This window comes from Eleginops maclovinus, chromosome 13 (assembly GCF_036324505.1).
Source record: "Eleginops maclovinus isolate JMC-PN-2008 ecotype Puerto Natales chromosome 13, JC_Emac_rtc_rv5, whole genome shotgun sequence".
NCBI classification, from domain to species: Eukaryota; Metazoa; Chordata; class Actinopteri; order Perciformes; family Eleginopidae; genus Eleginops; species Eleginops maclovinus.
Window position 1 is genome coordinate 16,000,022 of NC_086361.1, and position 24,107 is coordinate 16,024,128.

The following is a 24,107-nucleotide window of genomic DNA, read 5'->3' on the forward strand; positions in this document are numbered from 1 at the left end:
CTGACAGTGCCAGGGCCATGTGTGTCTCTGAATGAGTCACCAGCAGACACAACGCAGGTGAAACTCAAGCAGTTCAATGGACTCTTTGTTTCGTCAGGATGGAAAACACATTTCTTGAGGTAATTGATTGAGACTTATTCAGATCTTTCCTTGATTGAACACTTTTGTGTAAAATTGGATTAGGCAGGTGTTTATTTGGCAAATGCCATGAATCAAACCTTATGTGTTACTGCAAGTTTTAAGAAAACAGATGATGTTAAACCATAAATGGGAATTTATCTGAAAACATTATCTTTTATTCTAAATCCATGTCCTCTCGTGAATACTAAAATAAACTCGGAACAAATGTTTTCATTCATAAAATGCTCATAAAAGCAGTGCAGCAGCTGTTTGCAGATGTTACGCTGGCAGTAAAGCTGATATTTGGCTGTCAGACACTTTCCTCATATGGATGATTGTAAAAGAGACATGCATGATTGATTTCCCACTGCCCGTTTATGACATGTGTTGTGGGAAGTTAAAGCCCTAACTTTGAAGATGCTCAATGATTTGTAAGCACTTCTTTAGGGCAACTCTCTCGTAAAGACAGATGCTCTCTGCCGGTGTTTGACGTCGGCCACAGTGGCTGCTGTGTAGCAGACTGAACATTTCAAGGAGAAGTGACTTTCACGCCCTCTGTCTGAAATTACAAAATTACTAACTGTGAGGAATTCCCCTCACAATTTATTTTTTCTAGAAGTCTAAATCAAGATGTGTTCATATGCCTTTAAGGCTCTTTGGCAGGGAGTGGAAGGGAAGCAGGGGAGGTGAGTGTTTCTATAATGAATCCTTCCACAGTTCTCTTTTCCTAAAAACAATACACATTCCACATGCTCGGACACCGGTAGTTAGTCCTTATGTGGTTACTGTGTCCTCTTACTTTAATGAGCAGTATCTAAATACAGAAGCAAGGCTGACCCAACTGAAATGAAAACCACAGGATTGACAGGATCAGGGGGTTGCGTTGCTCTGTGTGCATGTGTATGTATCTGCAGCTTTTTTAGCCACAAGCTTAGAGCCAAAATTACATACATATAGAACCCAAAATCTTCCAACAGTTAGCCTGTAATCATTAATGTGATGCAGTCACTGCATGTGGGTCATTCAGGCATCTGGAGCATCTTATCCTCCAAACCATCTGCACAAGTTATCAGTCCTCCCTGCTTCTCATTCCTCCCAGTGTTCACAGCTATTCCTCAGAAATAATCCTTAAATTATTTTCAACAGCTCTGTTTTTTCTTTTTGCTGATTTAGTGATTTAAAACCATAATAACATAGCATTTATCCTAGAGCACAGTTCAGCAGGGTTTTTCTGGATGGTAACATAATTGGATGAGATTGCATTAAGAAAATTGAGCCTAAACTTGCAAACAACTGCATCATTATACCAGAGTTTGTGAGGGAAAGAGTGCATAGGGCTGCAAAGTTGTCCTCATCTCAGGCTCAGCAAGCAAAAGTTCCTCAGTGAATAAACAACAACAACAACTTCTAAACCTGAGAACCTTTACAGACCTGAAACATTCATTCCAGACTGCTGCCATAATGAGACCTGACTTAATGGCTTTTTTTCCCAGCTGTGCAGAGGAAAATATTACATCACTGACATGACTGTGAACCGCGACCACCATTAAAGGAATCCAGTACTGTGATGGCACTTATTTGAGTGGTGGTACTTAAAAAGAACTGCGGCTGGACCATCTTGGCATAGAAACTGAAAATGTGATGCCTCTTTTCTTTCTCATGTATATGCTGCTCTGACAGACAATCAAACCTATTTGTGTTGCTATTATGGTCGTCCTTTTTTCAGCAATAGCCATTAAATGTTTTTTGGTCTGTAATTAACTCAGTATATAGCAGTTTTTATTGTTTGTGGCAGAGTCCGCCATTCCTACACTGGATTTAAATTGCCTTTAAACGCATAAGGGGTGCACAGGAAGCAATGCATTCTGTAATCCAGTGTTACAGGGACTTGAGAGAAACTTGTCTTTTAAAAAAAGTCAAGACCGATAAAGTAGATGCTGAGATATCAAATACACAGCGGGTCCTTCATTTCCCATAATGCCAATCATTTTCATATTTAGTTAGACCCTCTCTCCCTGGGTTATTCAACGGTTTTCAATCGCATATTTTTTCTCGACATGACGAGCAAATTGACTTTGCTTGTGTGAAATCTGTCGAAAGCCCCTTTACATTCTCAAAGTCAGTAAGGTTACTTGAGGTTATTCCAGGTTAAATTTGGCATCGTGCAGATATTAGTGAAGGAGGTGCTGTTCTGCACTAATTGTGCCATTTAAACTAACAAGTGCAAATCCCCAAAGCTGTCGTCTGCAAAGAGCGAAAGTGTTCCTAATGTCAGGGCATCCCTCAAGCTCTGTTATCAGTGAATGCACGCGGGTCACCTGTGTATTGTGGCAGCCCCGCCCTCCACCTTCACTGCACTTACACGCACACACATCTAGGATAATGCCAGCCTTCACATCCCAGGGCAGAGTAACTATCGGTTACAGTGCCAGCCAGCCCTGCCGAGCCCATAATGAGAGTCTGAACGCAGTCGCTCTGTGCAGCGATCCAGATGGGAGTTTAGCGCATATTGCTGCGTCATCTTCTATTACCCAGTCATTATGCACCAGCAAGCTATTTTCATGTTGCTTGTTTTCACTGCACCTGCGAAAGTACATCCACCCCCCCCCCCCCCCCCTCGTACAAACATACAGGCACACCGCTGTTTTTAAGACATTCTAATCCCTAAAAAAGCCCCACAGTCAGATCTGATAAACACTTGTTGGTTTTGGTGTAAACATGTGTATACTCACTGCTAACATGCAGTGTGTTACACCTTCCAATGTAATAATAGCTGATTTCACTGACAGACAGTTATATTTTCAATTAGTTAACTTCAGTCAAAGGTTTTTTTGACTCAAGTTAATGCATTCGGCTCAAAAAACATAATAATGGGACAAAAACACTGAACAATTTCGCTAGATGGTCCCCCACAAGATTTTGATGTACCTTTTCAGTAAAAGTAAATCCAAGCATGTGTTACATGACCAAGAAACTCTCTTAACTTATTTTCCACTGGCTGGTGTTTGATTTCTTTCAGCTCCTGCTGGCACTCAAAGCTTTTAAGCTGAGTATTATACATATCTTTTTATGGATGCTGATAGGTGGAGGAAAGCCCAATGTCTCACAATTGTGTGTTCGATGTGGCAGAATATATTAACATGCCGATCAGTCAGCATACAGTTGACTGAAAGGCCCATTTATATGTGAAATAAATGTTATATTTGAGTTTGTATGCACGGTTAAACATTCAAAGAATATTTCATTGTTTTAGTTTTCGTGAGCATATCAAATCATTGGTGGCATACTATTATCCATCTGACAGTGAAGTGTCTACTTTTGAAAGGATTACCAAGACAATTCTCCCCTTGCAAATGAAATGTTAAATTAAAAAGCAACAAAAGCCCTCTGTGTTGCAACCTTACTAGTCTTATATGAGCAATAGCTAATGGTTTCTAATGTTCAGCCCTTCTTGTTATCTTTAATTGTGTCTTGTGGCCACAGGGGCCACTGTTTACCAAAAGCCAAATATGATAGCTTTGAGTAATAGTCTTTTATTTGACCTCAAGTCACATAGTTGGTGTCCAGTGTAAGGGTAATAACAAAAACTGACCACAAATTGAAATATAAGTATGTTGTTTAAGCTCAAGTTCAAGTGAGGAAGTGCACTGGTGTCATTCTCTGATTAATACAAAAATTAGATGAAAAAAATGGAAAGATTTCTCATTTAATTCAACACATGGTAATAACAATATTTTAGGTGAGGGAGAAAAATGCTTGTCGGTGTTCATTCCCCCAATAGAAGCACCGCTGAATATGTGTAACGTGATTCCTGTCATTTCCCCTCGTTCCTGACATTCCTGCCTGAGGTTTTTAACTTTGGAATTCACCTTGTCATCTGTGTTCAAGGTATCAAGTCAGAGCTGACCTGAGTCCATTATTGGGTGATTACTTTGCTGTCAGAAAGTGGGTTTATTGTGTTTACTGTGATGTTCCTCAACTTTAACCTCATCCTTTCACTGAGTTTAATCTCCAAGATGATGCATCAAAAGACCAATTATTACATTATTAATTTTACTTTTGTAATGTGAAACCAATGAATTGTGACATTTTTTGAGCAACTCCGACCTAGTCCTTGACTGGAACAATCTGTACTGATAAAACAGGAAACACTTGAGGCAATACTTCACTTGTCAGCAGCTGCATGCCTCGAAAAGAGTCTGACCTCGGGTCAGAACAGTATACTGACTTAGTGTCTGGCTTTTACATATTTCATGGTCGAGCGCAGATGCTACCAAGGAGACTTTCTCTGTGTGCAGGTTGTTTTTCATCCCAGTGTGTAAATGGACCTTGTTCACTCTCATTACCAACTTCACAAAGCAGGAAAGGTCAAAGTGAAAATACTGAAGCTATCTGGCATGATGCCTAAGTCTTTGGTGATTCACCAAGGCAAAAAAGGATGTCTTGTCATACTGTCTCACTTTCAACTGGTCCCTGCAGGTTTGTGCAGAGTTTTGATGGCATAAAGCAGACAGACGTTTAAAATGTGGTTTTGCTGAAGCGGGTTCTCTAGGGATGTGCTTCTCTCTAAATCTTGTTTACGGTTTGACTTTACTTTGACAAAATATGTTCAGCACTGATGGCTCACAGATTCCCCTTACCCTTTCAAATATTTCAACAGAAGTTGCAGATTACTGCAGCCATGGCTTTCCATCTGATCAAAATCTGATCTGATCAGAACTCTTACAGCGTTTCAAAATGTGTCACTTATAACCAACAACTGGATCGTATCATAGTTAGGGTAGGTACCTGCAAAACTGCCATGGACCAAGAATGCTGAGTGAAGGGATTATCGATGTAAAACTTCTGGCAGTAGCCTGAGAATGCCTCAAAGTCATTTAGCCCTGTCAGTGATTTGGATATGCATAGATACCAGAGGGATTGTGATTAACAGCTAACAAAGCCTCAGCAGAGACGACCTCTTTGCAGTGTACCCATCTGCACGTCAGAAAGCATCTTTGGTTGATTCTTGGCTTTTACCTGAGTGCCTAGTAATAATCTAGAAAAAACATTCAGAATTTCAATGAATTTAATATAAAGCTTAAACTGAAAATGTTTTACTTACCTCCACTGTCTAATTTTTGGACAATTGTGCTTTGTAATGTTATACAGGAGGGGTTAAAAACTAAAAGCTGACACAAAACTAAATTGTTGGACGAAAGATTGCATCCATGAATATTCGGATTTCCATTTGCTCAGTACAATCCTGATTGATCAGTTGTTTTGTCTAAAGAGGACATAACAAATTTGTTGTTTGAAAGGAAAAGGAAATGTCAGCCAAAATGTTTCCTTGCCATGGTGGGTCAGCCAGTGGAAAATCTGCTGCTCAGAGAGAAACATTTGAGACACTAAAGCCTTTGGTATAAATCATTTAAATCTTTTTCAGCTTTAAACCCCTGCTGTGTGTCGCTGTGTGAGGAAATGTAACAGACCCATTTTCAAACAAAGCCTATTATACAGAGCTGATAGCATTGGAAATAAATGTATACTTATTATTTGCAGAACACTTAACAACACAAACGTGAATGGAAACTTGGGTTTTATATTAACACTTCTTCATAAGAGCTGTTACTAAAGTGGAGAATCATTTACAATATGTCAAAGGAATAACACATACATTCTTAGTATTTACCCAACCTCACCCATATAAGACATGCTAACATAATTTCATGTAGGCTAATGAAAATGTTTGTACAGCATTATTTTGAGTTAAGCTTTGTTTGAACTGTACATGTGTGCTGTTGGCTTTCCCAGGCCAACAATGATGTGGATATTTATGAATAATCAAACATATACCCAAAAGAAATACCTACAGCAAGCGTGAGCAATAGCGGGCTATTAACCCGCTTCGAGTTCATGCAGGACTCTCATATCTGTGGAGCTCAGCAGATGTTTTTCTCAGCCCTCCGCGAGACCACAGCTATATAAAGATGGTATAATTACCGGACTGGTCTGAGCCTAGCCTGCCATGCCCTTTCCCTGTCACACACATACACACAAACAAACAAGACACTCATATAGTTTAGGCACTACATATGGTTCACCAAGTTCAATCAAGTGTAAGGTGAAAACAAACAAGCATATTTAACCAAATTACAATTTCTTTAAGCTGTCTATATCGCAGTTATTGGATATATTACTATTGTTCTTGATTAAATCAGTTATTATTCTTGGTTTTGTTTGAGATATTTTGATTACTTTGGTCCATGCACTTAAATTAACTTTCGAAATGTTCTTTGACTGTATAAACAATCAGAAAGATTTTGCTGATTGTTGTGGTGTTGAACTTCTTCTACAGAGAAAACACACTCTGCTGTTTTTAAGAGGTTTACAGACTACTATGAGGCCACAAACTGCATAGGAAAAGGAAAGTCAGATTTTTTTTCCCACACTAGGGGTGTGTTGTGAACTATTTTTTACGTGTCACCTCAGCAGTTTTTGGTCGCCTCAAGGTGTTGTAAACTCAGTCTCCCATTCTAAGGAGGATTACCGACTCCACTTGACTTTGAAGCTTGAAGATTTCCAAAACACAGCTTCACTTCAAGGCCTCTCTGTGAGTTGACGGGATTTTAATGAGGGGACCCGAGTCATTGATGGTCGGCTCCCGTAATCAAGCCATCCATCACACTTTTGTACCTGCAGTGCTTTCCTCGCTGCTTTACTTCCGCACTGCACAGTGCTCAGGGGGTGCTGCAGCCATTAGAGCTGTTGACCTCAGGTTCAATGCAGTTTGTGCATGAAGACACGCCTCTACAGTGTTGCCAGCTCCCCACGTAATGCATGCTGGGATATCCTCAAGGTCCAAAGTAGATGAAAAAACATAGTCCAACATTTAGGATAATATGTTTGTTTGATTTCTTGCTAAAGTGTTGATTGAAAGGTCAATGAGTACAATAAGACTGTATGATATTCTGTATATGAAGCTACAACCACCAGCTGGTTAGAATACTAATAAAGACTGAGAACAAACAAACAACAGCTAGCTCTTGGATTAAACACCAAGAAATACAGAGTTCATTTGTTAGCTTAAGAGGTGCCTGAAGGCAGATCTTGTTTCCTTTGGACACAGCTAGGTTAGTTGTTTCCTCATGTTTCCAGTCTGTGTGCTAAGGTAAGCCAGCTTGCTATAGCTTCATATTTACAGGAAAGTCAACATGTTTTCGCTAACTTCAAAAGTGTTTGCTCTCTCTCCTCCCTGTTAAGCCTGTTCCTTAAACATTTTTTCCCTTTAAACGTCCACTGAATCATTAAACACTATAATTCAAGTCAGCTGAGAAACTGAGCTCTATATCCACCTCATGTGAGAAGCACTAGTCGCCTCAGACCTGGCTTTCATTAAAATATATTTGTGCAAAAGTACCAAAACTGAGACATATCACAGAAGCGTTTGCTTGCAGCAGCGCTTTGATTGACGTCAGCTAATGGTGCATAATGCAGGTCCATGTGAAGCAGTTAACACGAATTACCACTGTCGGTTCAGACTAGAAAATGGAGGACAGATGCTGACATGAGCGTGAATGATACCACCTGTGGTCTGAAACTTTTAATCCCTGTCTCTGTATTCTTCCAGTAGGGAATGGCAAAAAACAATGCATTAAATGAAAGACAGAACGGCTCATTTGTAGTTGTCAGTAGTCTTGAATAAGTAGGGTTTATCAAATTTTTACACATCAAAGAATATCTTAAAATGTGAATGTGAACTGAGGGTGTCTTTACACTAAACCATGGGTTTATATGAAATTTTGTCTTGGAGTGGTGCTAGTTTGCAGACATGGGAAATCATTAAGACCATTACAATAAAACTCTACCTTCAGTATGTCAAGTAACATAATAATCTTAGATAAAAACGGAAATGGAAACAAAAGAATCAATTACATTTACATGGGATAAAAATGTAACAAATGAACCGAACACAGAGGTGAATGGAAAATGATCCAAGTTGGAGAATGAAAGAGAACAATAAAAAGTGATGAAGATGGAAAAGTAAAAATGTATGGAAATGAGCGGAGAGAGAGAGAAAGAGAGCACCAAAGACAGAGAGAGAGGGTACATTGTGCAGTGGAGTCGGATCGGGTCGTCTCGGTCAGAGAGAGTGAGAAACACTGCTCAGATCAGCTCAGAGGCTGACAGCTCTCTGACAGGGATAAGAGGACTGCCTGTAAATAATAGGGGTTCAGACCTGGGGCACCTCACTCATTTCTCACTCTTTCCATTTCTTTTTGCTTCTGGGATAAGATCTTTTCAAATGATACTTTCCACATCAAACTAGTGACAGTACAGGTCCAGGATAACTGGGGGAACAAAACGTTTTTACAAATTCCACCTTCAAATTTCCAGGAAAAGAGAAAAGGAAAGGAAAGTACTTTGAGATAGTTGACGTCATTGATTCAAACTCAACATCTGTGGGGCAGACACAGCACCAAGCCTTGAAGTGGGTACTGTAGGTAGGAGGTAGGCAACCACTGTTTATGTATTTGCTTTGTTTCAACAATTTGTGTGCAGATCATTCTTGGATTGGCCAGACCTGAGTAATTTGAGATGAGAATGATCTTAGAGTGCTTACAGATGAGCTTCAACCAGATGAGCCTGAGAGACTGTATAAACGAAACGCCAGTGACACTTTGAGGCTTGGAGAGTAGAGTTAATGCATTCAAGTCCGAGTTCCTAGACTTCAAGTATCGAATCCTTAACAGGTCATAATGCACTGTTCACTAGTTTTGAAATTGCAGTTTGTTTTTTGTGAACCTTATTTGCTTTATGCTTATTTCTTAAGCACGGAACGGCTGGAAATAAATGATCTATGAAAGAAAGATCTGGTTCTCAGTGATGTAATGTTAGTTCTTTGTGTTTTTCTCTGCAACTGGAGTGGTATTTCAGATTGGTTCAAAGAAAATGGTTCTTTGGTTTTAACAATGGAGTTAAAGTTAATCCTTGGGCTTGGGGAAAGGTATCAAATAATTCAAAAGGCTCACGTACAAGTAGGAGTTGCAAGCCTTTTTTGATTTTCTCAGGTTTGGTCAAATCATTCTATGTGGGACTGAAGTCTGACTTGACCCAAGTCATGTGACTCAAGTCCAAACTAATTTAAAGAAGTGGCATCTTTAGCTCCCATTTTTCAGTTATCTAAATCAAATGTACAACATGCGGAAACCGTTAATCCACAATACATACAAATGTGACATTGTGGGCTAAAGGATGTGTTGAATGTATTCTGTCCCCTCTTAAAACAACATAGCTTACCGGATACTTTAAATTTCCCCTCTGTGGGAAGAATAAAGGGATTCTGATTCTGATTACCACACATTTAAAATATTGTTGGGAATTAAGCACTATATAGAGACTGAAAAATAATGTTTTTGAAGGTTTGCATAGAACAAGTAAGAGGATTATTGCCCCTGAAATCATACTGAAAAGATCTCTCACAGTCAGCATGGGGATGACAAATTATTAAAGCAGCCACAGCTCTTTTCATGTGTATTGGCAAATGTTTAAGATAGATTAGAAATAAATCTAGGCCTATCATTTAATTGTAAATGAAGCAGCAGTAACACATGTGTCAAAGGGACCTCAGTTTAGCCATGAGTATCTTTGGGTTTCCAGACACGCCTTAAAACCACCAGGGCTGAGGAGTAGTAGGAGGAGGATCGGGTGAAAGTGGAGCGGAGGGAAAGAGGAGAAACCGTCCCCTGAATTTTTAAAGTATGCGAGGCTCGTCCTCTCAGACCTTACGTCAGCCGGGACTCTTAAACAGGCTGTCATCCCGGGTCCGGACGCAGACTGCGGTGCACGGAGATGTCAGCGACGGGACGAGGATGTAGCACACCTGCGGCCGGCGGCGCGTGGAGGGTTTAAAACGGGACTAATTCAGGATTCAATGCATTTGATGATCCTCACCAGTGATGAGTTGGCTCCTGTTGTGGATTCTCACTGCAGCTGGGATTCAACAGGTGGGATGGAGGACAGATTTATTCCAAAAATATATTGAAAACAATGAAATTAGTCTGCACATTTTCAGGATGCGGAGCTGCAGTGAGGTTAACGATTTTCTGGAAATGTGTGGGGATTTAGTTGTAGCAGTGTTGTTAGGTAAAACAAAAACAACTAGTGAGACTTTGTTGATACAGATACGTTTTAAACGTTTTTTATTCTTCCAATATTTTTAAAGTAATTGTGTCGCTGAATTGGCCAGTTTTTGTAACCACGTTTTTATTCAAGGCAACATCAAACAGAAGTTGGCTGTAGATCTGTAGATGTGGCCACACAACATTAGTCAGTGTAGCCTGTGGAAAGTTTTCTTGTGTTGTGACTCGATTGGATGGACTGACAAACCTGCACTCCATTCTCTCTCCAAATGTTTCCCTAGAGGTGCTTTTGTCATCAATCATCTGAGGTTAAACTTGCAGTGTGAGCTGCTGGCAGTTTCCATACAGCAGATTCACTTTCAATCGTTTGTTATATTATACTGCCACCTCGTGGTCATATAGGAAATAACTTTTTGTTCATTCCTTGATAAACGTTTTCCTGTTTCATCTATTGAAAACGTAGAAAATGGGGTCATAATAATACTTTATTTGGGATGTTATAACAGTAAAAGAAATGTAATTTTTCACATTCCTATTACGTTCATAACATCATTTATTTTATGACTGTTTAAAGCTATATTCCCTTCTTTAAGTAAGACAAGCTTCTGGATAGAAATGGAACAAAACAGTACCAGCGTGACCGTTTGTCAATTTCTCCCCTGGCCTTTTGGGAAACATTTTAGTATTTACCCACTTATTTAGGGAAGGGTTTGTTCATGCATGTGTACAGGTCAGAGGTCATCTGATCTGACTGGAAGAAAAAGATCAAACCAGGAATGGAGGGTTATCAGCCCTTGTCACTTCTGACAACAGAGAAAATAAATCACCATTATCTTTAGCTGACCATCACTAAAACATGCTAGCACACACTGGAAAACATTTATAAACAGTATAAAGGGTTGTGTGAAGTATACCTAAATGTGTAAAATAGGGATCAGAAAGTTATTTTAGCATATTTCGCTGCTTGTAGTCTTGCTCAAGTTTTCTTAAATATCACTTCCTCCCATTTACTGCTGTTTCTGCACTCTCTCTCAAAAGTTATTTTTCAAATAAAGTCATGCTTGATGGCATAGATAAATATTTCTGGCAGATGATTGTATTTTTGCTTTCCCCATGTTTTCATAATGAACTTATCAAACACCGACCTCTCTATTCTCTCCTGTCTTGTTAGAGTGATGGACAGCTTCTGAAATGTGTTTAGTTTTTTTCCCGTCCTGGAATGGCTCGGTGGCACTGCTGTGACTGAAGCTAATTTATCTGGATTAGCTTTGAACACTATGCACAACAGTTATTAAGGGCAATAATACCCTTGAAGTGCAGAAAACAAGCTCAGGGATATGACGTATGGTTCGGCTTGCACTAGATGATTAAGCGTGTTTTCTCGCTGCGTATAAGTTGTGGATGCACCTATGTGAGTGTGTGTTTACATGTGTGTCTTTCATGGATCAATGGCTCTTTACCGGTGCAGTGCTCTGTGCAAATGGAATAAATTGTGATTAATGAGAATGCAGACGATATTGGACCACTAATGTATTGTTTGTCTCCCTGGTTAGTCCATTGTGGCATATATAATAAGTATGGTGTCACCTACAGCTCTGGTGTGTCTTAATCAGTAACGCTGTGATCGTCACTTCATGTGAGTTTAGTTCAAATTGAGTTACTCAAAAAAGTTTCATATGAGTTTGAAACATGTTTACTTGTGTCAACCATTTACAAAACAACTCTCAGTGTCTCATTCATTTCATGATGACCCTGAGACAAGCCTCTGGCGTTTTTCTCAAGCATATTATGTTCTCAAGGCAAGCAGAATTAAGTTTGGCCAGTAAAACATTGAATATGTTGTTAGAAAAAGACTGAAGACAAGCGTCCTCTGCTGAGACCCACTGTCCAAAGCTAACTCCATGTGCTAGGCTGTTAACGCGGCTCATGTGTCCTGTTTCAGTGTGAACATCTGTTTTTCAAAGCTGCAGAAGCTGTTAACTGTGATCTTGGCTTGACGCAGCAGCTTGTAAGAGTGAAAACACCCTGTGGGGGGGGGCTTTGATTGAGTTTCATTGGCAGGATTTTGTTATTGCTCAGCACAGTTGCAGATTTTAGATATGATGATGGAACACTTCCCAAGTGTTAAGTACGTACAAGACCATGCCATTGATTTAATACTCTCATATTCACTGAGTGTTTAATTCATTTTTATAGGCTTTATTGATTTATTCTCATCATGAAACGTAAGCATGCTGTCAAATGGTTCATCAGCTAATGTGTTTGAGAGACTGAGAAGCAGCTACTTCCCCAGCCAGCCTTACTGAACTAATGTTCACTCATTAGAGGTGAATTGATTTCATAATGAGAAGGCAATTGGTCATACTGTGAATTAAAACATAACATTTGAGTGAAACTGTATCGTAAAATTGCATTTATTTTAAGGAAAGTGGTTGTTTAACCTGTCTTTTCGGCCTAAGATTATCCACTTCCTTCTTTCCAGGCCTACTCCCAGAATTCCACGGCCATGCCGCCTGCCACAGCCGTCACATTGGCAGCTGTGGACACGTACAACCGCACGCAGTACTGCAAGTGGCCCTGCGAGTGCCCTAAAGTCCCTCCTACCTGTCCAATTGGTGTGAGCCTCCTCATGGACGGCTGTGACTGTTGCAAGGCCTGCGCCCGGCAGGTAGGCGAGGTGTGCAACGAGGCAGACACATGTGACTACCACAAGGGACTGTACTGTGACTACAGCTCGGACAAGCCTAGGTACGAAAAAGGAGTGTGTGCATGTAAGTTTTCACTCACCAAAACCAACAAACTTTACACAGCAGGTTTAGGTTCATTTCTGATGTATTTTGCTCCCCATGATGCAGCATGGACCAGATTGTGTTTCTATAGAGCAGGTGTTTGCTGCCATATCTACATCTGTTGTCATAGCAACAACCCAGGTGTCAATACTGATTCAGTAGCATGCAACCCAATTATTCATCTCTCCTTTTCTTTGTTTTTTCAGTAGTTTTTTTTGTGGCATTTTTACAGCATATATGTATCAGCATATCTGTATTTGCTGCTATCACTGTCATATCCTGCTGAATAAATCCCTTCAGACATAATGACAGCTGTTGCATGTCCTAAAATGTGATATAGATTATATTAAAAGACTTCCATATGTTTTGGTTTATTCCTCAGGGAAACGATATCCAACTCCTGAACATGCGGAAAAAAGCTTTTACTATGAATAATATCCTTATTAAATGTCATGTTCCAGAGACTTGGCTCTATCCTTAGCCAAAAAATATGCCTGAATCTTATTTAGAAATTCAATATGTTTCATATTTTACAATTTAGGGTTTTTATTTACAATAAGTCACTTGCTAAATGTAGTTTACAGCATCAGTCACAGCAATGCTATCATGTGATATCAGCCTGCAACAGAAAGTGTAAAACGATGAAGTCATTTCTTCTACAATGTCAAATATGTTTGCCTCTAAAAATGTGTTTATTCCTAATTATGTGTATTTGAAATACAATCACATTAATTGAGTTGTGTGTGTAGTTTCTTTGCATGTCTCTATAATATGTGATTGCTTGTCTTTATTCTCTGCCAGATATGGTGGGATCAGGCTGCGAGCATGATGGCGTGATCTACCGTAATGGGCAGAGCTTCAGCCCCAGCTGTAAATACCAGTGTGTGTGTGTGAACGGGGCCATTGGCTGTGTTGGGCTGTGCACAGAGTCCCAGCCTCCGCGGGTGTGGTGCCAAACCCCACGCCGGGTTAAAGTCCGGGGAGAATGCTGTGAGCGGTGGATTTGTGATGAACCCAAAAGAGGGCGCAAGACGGCAGCGCGACACGCAATAGAAGGTAGGATGTGTATGCTGGGCTTTAACTTGCAAAAATGTTCCACTTTTTTTCACCATTGCCAATAGCATTGTCAGATACCTGAATTTCCTTCCAGCCAAATAAAATGCATCACAGTTAAGTCATGTGGGGTAGGTTAATGAGAATGCTCCGAGAGAACACAAAAACTAAGTACTGCTAGGGAAAAAAACTAGGGGGAAAAAAGGATTTGATCTCGAGGCTATCCTAATGGAAAAGGTTGGAGGAAACAAATTTACAAGAACATATTCCGTAGCAAAAATAATTCATACAGTTTTTCTATAGCAGATGGATACAACTGGATTTGGAAAGTAGGAGCAGCTGTGTTTGAATTTGGTAGAACAAGAGAGTCCAGAATGATCACAAGGTTTGTGTGTGTGTGTGTGTGTGTGTGTGTGTGTGTGTGTGTGTGTGTGTGTGTGTGTGTGTGTGTGTGTGTGTGTGTGTGTGTGTGTGTGTGTGTGTGTGTGTGTGTGTGTGTGTGTGTGTGCAGGGACAAACCAAACCTTTCCTGTGGAAGCCCTCACACCGTTTTTGGGTCATGTCCAGTTTCCAGTGATTTATTGCAGCAGTGCTGAGGAGGGATCAATGTGAACAAGATCTCTTTGTGTTGCATAAGGATATAAATCAGATCCAGATTACAAGAGAAACACAAAACCAAGATAACATTAAAACAAAGACTGAGGAGTATTCATATGCTTACCTTTGTAAAAATAATACCAGTCCTCTATAATCAAATAGAAGACATACATTTCAACGTGTATTAAATGTTTACCGTAACAGTTTTTAAAAACATTTTCTCTTTCTCGTTGTTGATGCAGCCGCCCCAGCAGAGACCAGGAACTGGCACAAGAACTGCATTTCCCAGACTACCTCATGGAGCCCCTGCTCTAAGTCCTGCGACCGCGGCCTGTCCCTGAGGATCTCTAACGCCAACGACCAATGTGAGCTGGTCAAAGAGTCTCGCCTTTGCAACCTGCGGCCCTGTGCAGTCGACATCACCAAACACATCAAGGTATCAATTATGTATGATATCTTAAGCCGTCACAATGACGATTCACAAGATAAAAACTGGATGTTAAAAACATATATTTTCACTCCCCTTCCTCCATCAGCCAGGAAAGAAATGTCTGAACATCTACAGGGAAGAGCTTTCCTCAAACCTCACTATCTCCGGCTGCACCAGTAGGAAGCAGTACAGGCCCAAATACTGCGGCATCTGCACAGATGAGCGCTGCTGCATCCCCTACAAGTCCAAAACCATTGAGGTAGAGTTTGAGTGTCCTAATGGGACGGGATTCACCTGGAAGATGCTGTGGATTCAGGCCTGCTTCTGCAACCTCAGCTGCAAAAACCCCAACGACATCTTTGCCGAGCTTGAGAGTTACTATGGTCAGCCAGAAGTCATGAACTAACGGCGCTCTCTCCCTTTTTCTGGCTTCTTCTTACGCAGTGTTTTTGTAATTGGATGGATTATGTGCAAGGGATTTTCCTATGGTCTTTTTTTCCTATTGGAAAAATCTGTAAATATGAAATATATACTTGTCTCCAGATTGGATTCATAAAGCATGAGGGGCTTTAGAAGAATATTTGAAGAACTGCTTTGCAAATGAAAACATTCAGACAGTGAATGTGTGAAATTTGAATGCTTAATTTATTTATGTCGCTTTTTGCATATGTAATAACATATGCTATGTTCTTGACACGCTTTCAAGAGCAGTACACATTGTCTGTCTAAAAACTCATACGGATACTTAGATAATAAGGCGTAACTGTAGATATTTTATATTTCAATAACTTGACTATATAATTATTGTTTAAAAGACATAAATGGATTGATATGCCAAAGATAGAGCCAATGCAACAATGACAACATCAGGGAATATCAGTTACAAGTTTTTTATTGTCATTTTTTAAATAAATACAAACTGTTATGTCATTTTAATGCTTTTCTAAAGCATTAGACTTTGCATCTTTACAAAGCTGTATATGTCTTCTACAAAGCCAAATGTAGCTGTAGTGCACATCAAATACAGGAGTAGAAGGTGTCAGGTAAGATCTATGGTTATCCTCATGTTAACATGTGGACCTATCACTTCACTCACCCAAAAATCCACAACCACATAGGAGCATCACGTCTAAAAACAAAAGAAAAATTTCATGGCACATCTTTGTTCCATTGACTTGATTGCATAGAAATCATCATAAAAATCGAAAAAATAACCTTTTTGTCTTAAGCCTGGATCCATTAATAAAGCATATAAAACATTTTTAATTTTGTGTTTGAGTGTTTTGATTCATGACAAAGCATACAGCCTCATTGGAATGTACTAAAAATGATTCCTGAAAATGTTTCACCAATAAGAAGATGTTATAATAACTCAAGGATAATGGATATTGGCATGAAACAATATTATTGTCTGTATATACATGATATACTTGAAGTCTGTCCCTTCTTTTTCAAAATGACATAGAAATGTGTGAGGCAAACAGCCATTAGTATTTATCCAAGTGCCTCCCATTATCTCTAAACTTCTACAAATCTGCTCCTACGTACAAACGACAACACTTCAGATATAGAAAAAAAAGAATAAATGATCAAAACAATTACAGTGAGAACACGAAACAGTCATTTACAGTCAGGTATATTTGAGAAAGCTGTGTCAATATGGTAGAAATGGATAAAAACGGGAAAGGGAATGCAGAAATGGAATTAAAACATATTAATACATGAAGGATAATGAGTGATAAATGTACAAGCTGGTGTACTAGTAGCCACAGCTTTGTTCCTCATTCTCTGCTTTGGTGTCCCAAAATGCTGCGTTGCCCCCAACTTTACACTCATCTGACCATTGAGGTCAGAAGCATTTCTGTGTAAAAAATCTAGTCCCTCAGAGTTTTAAAACAGACATACTGTTGACCCTGAGCTCTCCCTTAAAAATACATTATATCTTTTAATTGGGGTATCTCACCTGCACTGAATAATCTGCAGCTAAGTGTCCATTTTTATGAAACCACACGTGCTATCTTACCGCCCTCTACATGGGTGTGTATGTGCATAGGAATGTGTATCTGTGTGTCAGTTAGAGGCAGCGCAGCACAAACCGAAGGGACCTTGACAGGTTTGAGTGCCTGGGGAGCGACGGCTCACTTAGCAGGACACTTCGGTGGACTTGGGCACAGCTTGGTCCACGTTGCTGTTGGTCGTGTGGCTGTGGCCGCGGTTTCCCTCGTTGGTGTGTGAGCGGGAGCGATTTCCCTCATGGGTGTGGGACCGGGAGCGGTTGCCCTCGAAGGAGGTGACGCTGGAGCCGGAGGCGGTACGGGAGCGTACCAGGCGGGTCATGCTGGCAGCGGGCACTGAGGAAAGAGGAGGCAGGAGATTAAGAAACTGCACAGTCAAGAACATTTCTGAGGTACTTTTACTTTGTGTTTTCATTTCATGGTTTGAGAGGAAAATGTGGCTCATTTAACTTCACTACATATATTTTAATGCTATGGTTACTTGTTACTGTGCAGATTAAGATTTTAAAAGCCAATAATTAGCGTACAATATATTGTTAAACAGTAAATGAACTACCAAACAGCATATAAAACAGCTCGAAATAGTTTCATCTCGACTAGGTCCAAATGTTAGACGCTTTTTAAATGTGTATCTGAAATTACATTAATATCCAATCAGGGATAGTGGTCATTTATATACCCACATTTTAAGTGAAATATAGTCAAATAGCCACATGTTTTTTTTTTATTCAGTTTTAAATAGACAATTCTTACTTGTACTTCTTTATCTATCCAAGACTAAGTTTAAGTAACACCCCAGTGTGTATATGGGTCATTGTGAGTGATTGATGTCTTGATTACTTACTGTATCCCATGCCCTGAATGAAGTACTTGAATGCCTCTGTCAGTTTGGCAGGCTGCAGAGAGAAAAAGCACAAGTAGGGAGATAATTAGTCCTCCTGTCATTAATTACCACACTTGTTTTCATAACATTGACACACTCAATCTCTCATCCAGCAGCTTACTGCTCAGGCTCAGAGATATGACAGCTGCGGTGAGCAGGTGGTAAACAGGATGGAGGATTACAACTTGTGCTTCATATCTGCCACTTGCTAATGCTCTTAAGTGCATCCTTCTTATGTCATCCACCCATCCACCTGTCACTTGATTATCCTGCCCTGTGCTCAGCAACATTACCATGTTTCAAAAAGCTTCTCCTGTTACACAAAAACACACCTGGTCAATCTGGGGCATGCCTCCGCAGTCAGACATCTGAAGAGAAAACACAAAAGAAGCCATTACCATTTAGCATGTTGGCGCTCGTACATTCCCACAGCAGTGGACACACACCATTAACCCCCATTACACTCAACAGTCCCATGTTCAACACACCTTGTCACTGCTACATATAGACCCTGAACAGTTAACCTCAATAAAAAGCGCCCATTTCAGCTCCAACAGCCATTTGGTTTCGGTTGTAGATCATAAAAGGTTGCCATGGGCCAACACAAGTATGTCAGCTGCAGCAGATTGCGTTGGAGGAGGCGATATGCAAACGCACGTCGCCTCTGAAGACGCATTCAGCTTTCCTACCCCTGGTTAATATGTCACCAGATAAATGCTGAGCCCATGGAATCTTATCAGCCGATGCATTTCCATCAAGGCTATTAAGACCTGAATGAGGCTGAGGGACAGGAGGTGGAAGGAGGGCAGCAGGCCTGTTTACCTTAAGCAGGGTGGTCTTTGTTGGGTCCAGCTTGGTATTGCACTCAACCTAAAGATACAAATTAAAGAGTGTATGTTTACTTATGCATCTTATGTTAGTATTGATCACATGTGTAGGTTTAATAAATGCATTGCTATGCAAAAACAATGTGAAATGAAACATTAGATTTTTTACTTTACTTGAATTCGAAAGCAAGATTTTACTTCATCAATAATGGGTTCAGGTTAGCCTTCCTGATCCTAAAATACAATCACTTAGACCAATCTCAAACCTCTTAAACTTAATTTCTCTTCCCAACTTTGCTTTTCTCTCAGTCATGGTAAACTAGTTTGCTCAAGAATTTAATCTTGGTCTAATCCTTAGCACTGGAGCCTTGTTTTTAATTTAACAAAAGATTGCTCAACTCACCACAGCTTCCACGGCAGGAGAGTTGTCGCCAACCACCAGCAGGGAGTGGCACCTGGATAAGGAGGAAACACACAATTACAAATAAGTGTTGGTGAAATATTACAGTTGTAATATAAGCAGCAGGTGATATTTCTGAATGATGCCTGATAACGTACTTGAGGGTTACGACGTTGCTTCCGGGGATCGGCCTCTCAATTTCCAGATCCCTCCGACTGTGGAGACAAAGACATGTTAAAGAAAATCTTCCTATCTGCAACCTGTTGAATCTAAGGATGAACTTAAGGAAGTGTGTTTCTAGCTGACTTTTTGTGTTTTTCTATACCTTTCGTAGGACTTGACAAAGAGATGAAGGTTGAACTGGTTCATGTCGTTCATGATGTGGTGGCGGTATGCTCCGATCAAGTCATGGTTGTTGTGGATCTCTTCCTGTGGTGACCACAAACATACAAACTCTGTTAAACTCACCGGGTACACACTGGTTAGTAAAAATATACTGCCTCACAACAGGAAGAGGGCTTGAATTGGTACCTTTCCAAAGAGGTGGCCGATGATCACGTCAGGCGTGGCATGGGTCCATCCACTGATCTGAAGTTAGACATAAAAACAAGATTTAGCTAACGCAGTGTGTAAGGGTTTCAATTTGGCCTCTGGAGTTTATTCATATACATATTTAAACTGTTCTTCATGTCTGTTACCTTGTGTGCCGCCCAGTCCATCCATCCCTCAGCACATGGGTTGATGTTGATGAGCAGCAGCCCCTCTACCATGTTCGGGTAGTCCAGCTATAATACAACATTGAAGTATTGATTAATAACCACGATGCTGCATTAAGCATAATACATAGGCAAAATAACTGGGGGCTCTGGGTTCAGGCTGCCAATGTGGTGTTTTTAATTAGGTGCTGCACCTAACAATTATTATTTTATTTTTTTCTGATTAGTTTATAGATATTTTTTATTAAATGATAGATTTAATTCAGTTTGTCTGGTGTGTTGAATGTCAGAAAGCAGTAAAACAGAAATTGGTTTGTTAGTGTAAAATTCAGGTATTCAGGTTAAATGTTTCTGATGACTGAATAAAACTAATCTTTGGAGCTCTAACTTTTTAGAATGACATGTTAACATGATTGTATTTTTAACTCCATGATTTTAAATTGAATGTCTGTTTAATTCAACATTTTTGCATATTTGATGAAGTTAGAGAGGCCGCTGCAGCAAGGAGTTAAAGTTGTATCTTTGTCAGCTTTTTGTCAACAGAGTGAGACTTCCTACTGAGGACTGTGTTAGTGTTGAACTGATCTGGAACATTCTTGAGGCTTTTATGGTTCAACAGGCTCAAGCAATAGGCAGTGTTATGGTGCCAAAATCAGCAAGAAGTAGAAAAACATTAGCTGGCTCGGTTAATCCTGAAATGATGAATTTAATAATAATTAAGCCGGACTGAGAGGGGAAGGGGGGGGGGGACTTACAGCGAATCTGGTCAGAATGTAGGCTCCGGCTCCAACGCCCATTCCAACAACACTCTTCAGCCTGCCGTCAAACATAACAGGGAACTGTTAGAACAACAGGCTAGAAAAACTCTTGGATTTGAGAGTGAAGAATCAGTGTGAAAACTGGAGCTTAACTTACCCAAAGTGCTTCAACACCAGTGGGAGGGTCTCAGAGACCTGGTCCATAGAAGGGTACTCATATCTGGAAAACAACATTAATAGTTAAGAAATGATTAACAGGCTTTATCTAATCCCTGGTGTTTATTGCTCTTTTTTGTTGATATCAGTTTGCAATAGCCATCTATGTTTCACTATCTAATTTCATATCATGTTCAGCTCAGGTGGAGTTAACATGAGGCAAAGTCCCACCAGCAAAACACAGATTAGGCTTAACGAGACAAACACCTGTCCCTACAACACACTTGACAAATGAGGTCGTCTTAAGCACATCCGCAGTGATCTACCTAGCTGGCGAGTGACAGGTCAAACACTGTTTGACATACATTAAGTGCTTGTGTGTGTGTGTTTTTGTTACTGTGTGTCCCTGGCTCACCCAGTGGAAAAGGTGTTAGCTCCCTCATGCTGCCCGGGGGCGTCAACGTGACACACAGCGAAGTGTTGCATGATCTCTGCCATGTCTTCGTGGTTGAAGAGCGTGTCCCAGCAGGTTTTGTCTGGAAAACAGAACAAGGACAAAGGGGATGGAGGTGGAAGAGTGATACTTGGCCGATATCCAGTTATTACCTGAGAATAAGTGTAAGACTTGTTTATTTGTGTATAACATGCAAGTGCCCTATTATTTAATAATATTTAACACTATCACAAACCTGGGAGAATTGGGTTGCTCCATTTCAGAATACAAATAAAATGAAAGATTTAAAAAAAATTTTTTTTAAAATCATACAAAAATATCTATAAAAGATAAGAAGTTAAAATAAGAGTGTGCAGTAAAAAGAAAAATAGAGAAAAAAAATAACAATAAATAACTAAGAATATCTAGTGAGGTTGCTAAACTTAATCTGGTCCCATGTGGTATGGTAATGCAAAACACCCCCGAGGCTTTAGGCACAACAACATATGTTTCAGGTAGATTGAGCTGAATAAGAAGCCAGGCTTACGGTTCAGTCCAATGTCATGAAAGGTGAGGATCACTGGTCTTTCACCCTTGGGAACCCCCTTCATTGTACAGCGGACCCTTCCATAGGGAGTCTCCACATCGTGCTCCTATAGACGCAAAATAAATAACCAAACTTAGCATAAAATGTGTCAATGAACATTTCTTTAAACAAAATTCCAAGAATTTGGATTTAAGATAAGAAATGTGAAAGTGTTTGGCATCAAAACCCAATATCCAACAATTATGGGTGCAAACCTAAATACCTGAACCACAGTTAAATGCGAATTGCAAAAAATGATGCGAATGGCCTCATGATGAATGATGCATTTACTAAATTTGTCATTGCTGCCTTATTAAGTTGTATATCCATTCATATTGACATTAAAATGTTATAATTTTGTTTTCAATTATTAAAACTTCTCTCCAAACAAACTACAAAAATAATAACAATCTGCAATAATATAAACTACTCTCTTTCATTGCATCCACTTGTTCCCCAATTCCAGCATGGAAACCGGAAACTACTCAGTGCAAATGTTTCAATAAAGCCTTTAGTCTACTTACGCTGACTTCAATCTCAGCAAGAATCATTTCCACATCCGAATCATCCAAAACCATGTTTGCAGGAGAGGCAGTTAACGCGGCTTGCTACTGAAAAAAGTGTAGTTGCAGTGGCTCCCCTTGCTATAGCTCCAAATGTTAGTAAGCCTGTAATGTTGTTTAGTCCTGCTCTTAGAGCGGTGTTTTATACCCCCACTGCTTACAAGTTGGCCTAAGCTCCCTGCCTCCCATGGTGCCTTGCAGGCTGGTCAAAACAAGCTAACTCTAGATGGAGATCCCTAAATTGGATCAACCAATGTCAGACAGAGGGGCATCGGCTACAGTGTTGACGTGATGAGTACGTATGGGTGTGTGATGAGAGGTAAAAACATCCTGAGTTAATGAGGGAGGGGTACTCAAGAAAGCGGCTAAGGGCTCAACAGAGACTTTTAATCATCCTCATACACATTTCCTAAAAATACCCCATAAACAGCCAGTGACTCACATTGTATAACCGGAAGCAGTAGAGACAGAATAATATGCATCTCAATATAAAACCTTCCAACTTTAAATGCTGTTTATACTTGTGTGTATTATAAAATGTATTTTCTAAAATGAGATATACATTCTTGATTCTTTTGAAATCCAACTGTTTGTGTGCAAATTTAATCCAAAACAAAAGTGTCCATGAAGACCAGACCTGTAGATCAAGCACACTACATATGACCTACTGGGTGATTTTCAAACCAGTTTTGACTGCATGGGATCTGCCCTAGGTGGCGTACACTACACGTAAACATTAACAACTTCGCCATGCCTCTATACACAGGTGAGATAATCCTGCACACATCATGTGATCGTGTAAGTACATTTACAATGGATTTCATCTGTAATACCACAACATCAGCACCAAAGCCACACAGTTTTAAACAATTAGCAAACACTTCCTCTGTATAATTAGGTCAGCATACCTGTCAGTGTGACACCAAAGTAAGTCAGAAAGCTTTAAGGTAAGGTAACTGCTTCAAACGGCTCTGCACCTTTAAGAACAGTAATCTAATTCCTGTCTGTTAAGGTCTGACCGCTGCCCAAGGTGCTGAGAAGCCCCCGACTCAGTAGCACCCATCCACCCTTTAAATGTATTTGTGTGTGTGTCATTGTGAAAGAGCGGATAGCGAAAGGGTTGATGTGCTGTTTTATCTGTCTTGAGAGTGTTTCATCAATCTCCGCAGTCGACTGAATTAGTGAAGGCCCAATTAGATTTCTGTCCTAATAAAATCACAGCGGATGTAAGGTCAGCACCATGATGGATGAGCCACTGCAAAAACTGTTGATGTGTGGCAGAGTATTTCTTTTATCCACCACTAGATGGTACCAATCTAGTTAAATCTAGAAGACATAGTATAAAAACATCTGTATACATACAACCAGTAATTTGAATCCCCTGTCCAGACAGGCTTTAAATAACAAAGCTGGGTTAACAACCAGTGCTGAGGATAAATGCTGGATTTTATTTCTTATGTCTGCAAACATACCTTGACAACGAGATGCTGCACAGCCTCTCTCAGGCCCTGCAAGGAAAGAACAGAGTAATGAAAATACAAAACTAATGCGATTACTTTGCAACATGCTATAATCTAATATCCTGAGAGCGCCATCCTGTCACTGAATGTATTTTCACATCTATATGACCTCTGTCTTGTGAGGCACCACGTATCATTTC

At 40.0% G+C, this 24,107-nt stretch overlaps 2 protein-coding genes across 4 annotated transcripts in view; one reads left to right on the forward strand and one right to left on the reverse strand.

The window, feature by feature from the left end:
* ccn4a (cellular communication network factor 4a) lies at positions 1-16,376 on the forward strand. 2 transcript variants are annotated; one of them, XM_063899171.1, is made up of 5 exons: positions 1-119; positions 12,724-13,012; positions 13,832-14,086; positions 14,923-15,116; positions 15,217-16,376. In XM_063899171.1, exons 1-5 carry the CDS (start codon positions 99-101, stop codon positions 15,514-15,516), a joined length of 1,059 nt encoding a protein of 352 aa, XP_063755241.1. In that variant the 5' UTR covers positions 1-98; the 3' UTR covers positions 15,517-16,376. The 2 variants fall into 2 exon arrangements, with proteins under 2 accessions (XP_063755241.1, XP_063755240.1); XM_063899170.1 differs by lacking the exon at positions 1-119 and adding an exon at positions 9,800-10,106.
* Positions 15,987-24,107, reverse strand: part of ndrg1a (N-myc downstream regulated 1a) — a 13,274-nt gene continuing 5,153 nt past the window's right edge. The window contains exons 3-16 of one of the 2 annotated variants that reach the window (XM_063899167.1): positions 23,920-23,955; positions 21,846-21,951; positions 21,281-21,401; positions 20,867-20,929; positions 20,707-20,767; positions 19,934-20,020; positions 19,767-19,823; positions 19,561-19,664; positions 19,394-19,450; positions 19,239-19,290; positions 18,831-18,878; positions 18,341-18,376; positions 17,970-18,021; positions 15,987-17,461 (exon numbers count right to left, since the gene is read on the reverse strand). In XM_063899167.1, coding sequence (XP_063755237.1) covers positions 17,253-17,461; positions 17,970-18,021; positions 18,341-18,376; positions 18,831-18,878; positions 19,239-19,290; positions 19,394-19,450; positions 19,561-19,664; positions 19,767-19,823; positions 19,934-20,020; positions 20,707-20,767; positions 20,867-20,929; positions 21,281-21,401; positions 21,846-21,951; positions 23,920-23,955 — 1,089 coding nt within the window. In that variant the 3' untranslated portion in view covers positions 15,987-17,252. Of the gene's footprint in view, positions 17,462-17,969; positions 18,022-18,340; positions 18,377-18,830; positions 18,879-19,238; positions 19,291-19,393; positions 19,451-19,560; positions 19,665-19,766; positions 19,824-19,933; positions 20,021-20,706; positions 20,768-20,866; positions 20,930-21,280; positions 21,402-21,845; positions 21,952-22,408; positions 22,809-23,919; positions 23,956-24,107 lie in introns of those variants that run through there. The other variant, XM_063899169.1, reaches the window with a different exon arrangement.

Excerpts from the sequence above, each read along its gene's own strand:
- ccn4a (XM_063899170.1), top strand. The coding sequence starts at position 10,059 with ATGAGTTGGCTCCTGTTGTGGATTCTCACTGCAGCTGGGATTCAACAG. Across the intron at positions 10,107-12,723 it reads CTGCAGCTGGGATTCAACAG|GCCTACTCCCAGAATTCCAC; the intron begins GTGGGATGGAGG and ends CCTTCTTTCCAG. Across the intron at positions 13,013-13,831 it reads CGAAAAAGGAGTGTGTGCAT|ATATGGTGGGATCAGGCTGC; the intron begins GTAAGTTTTCAC and ends ATTCTCTGCCAG.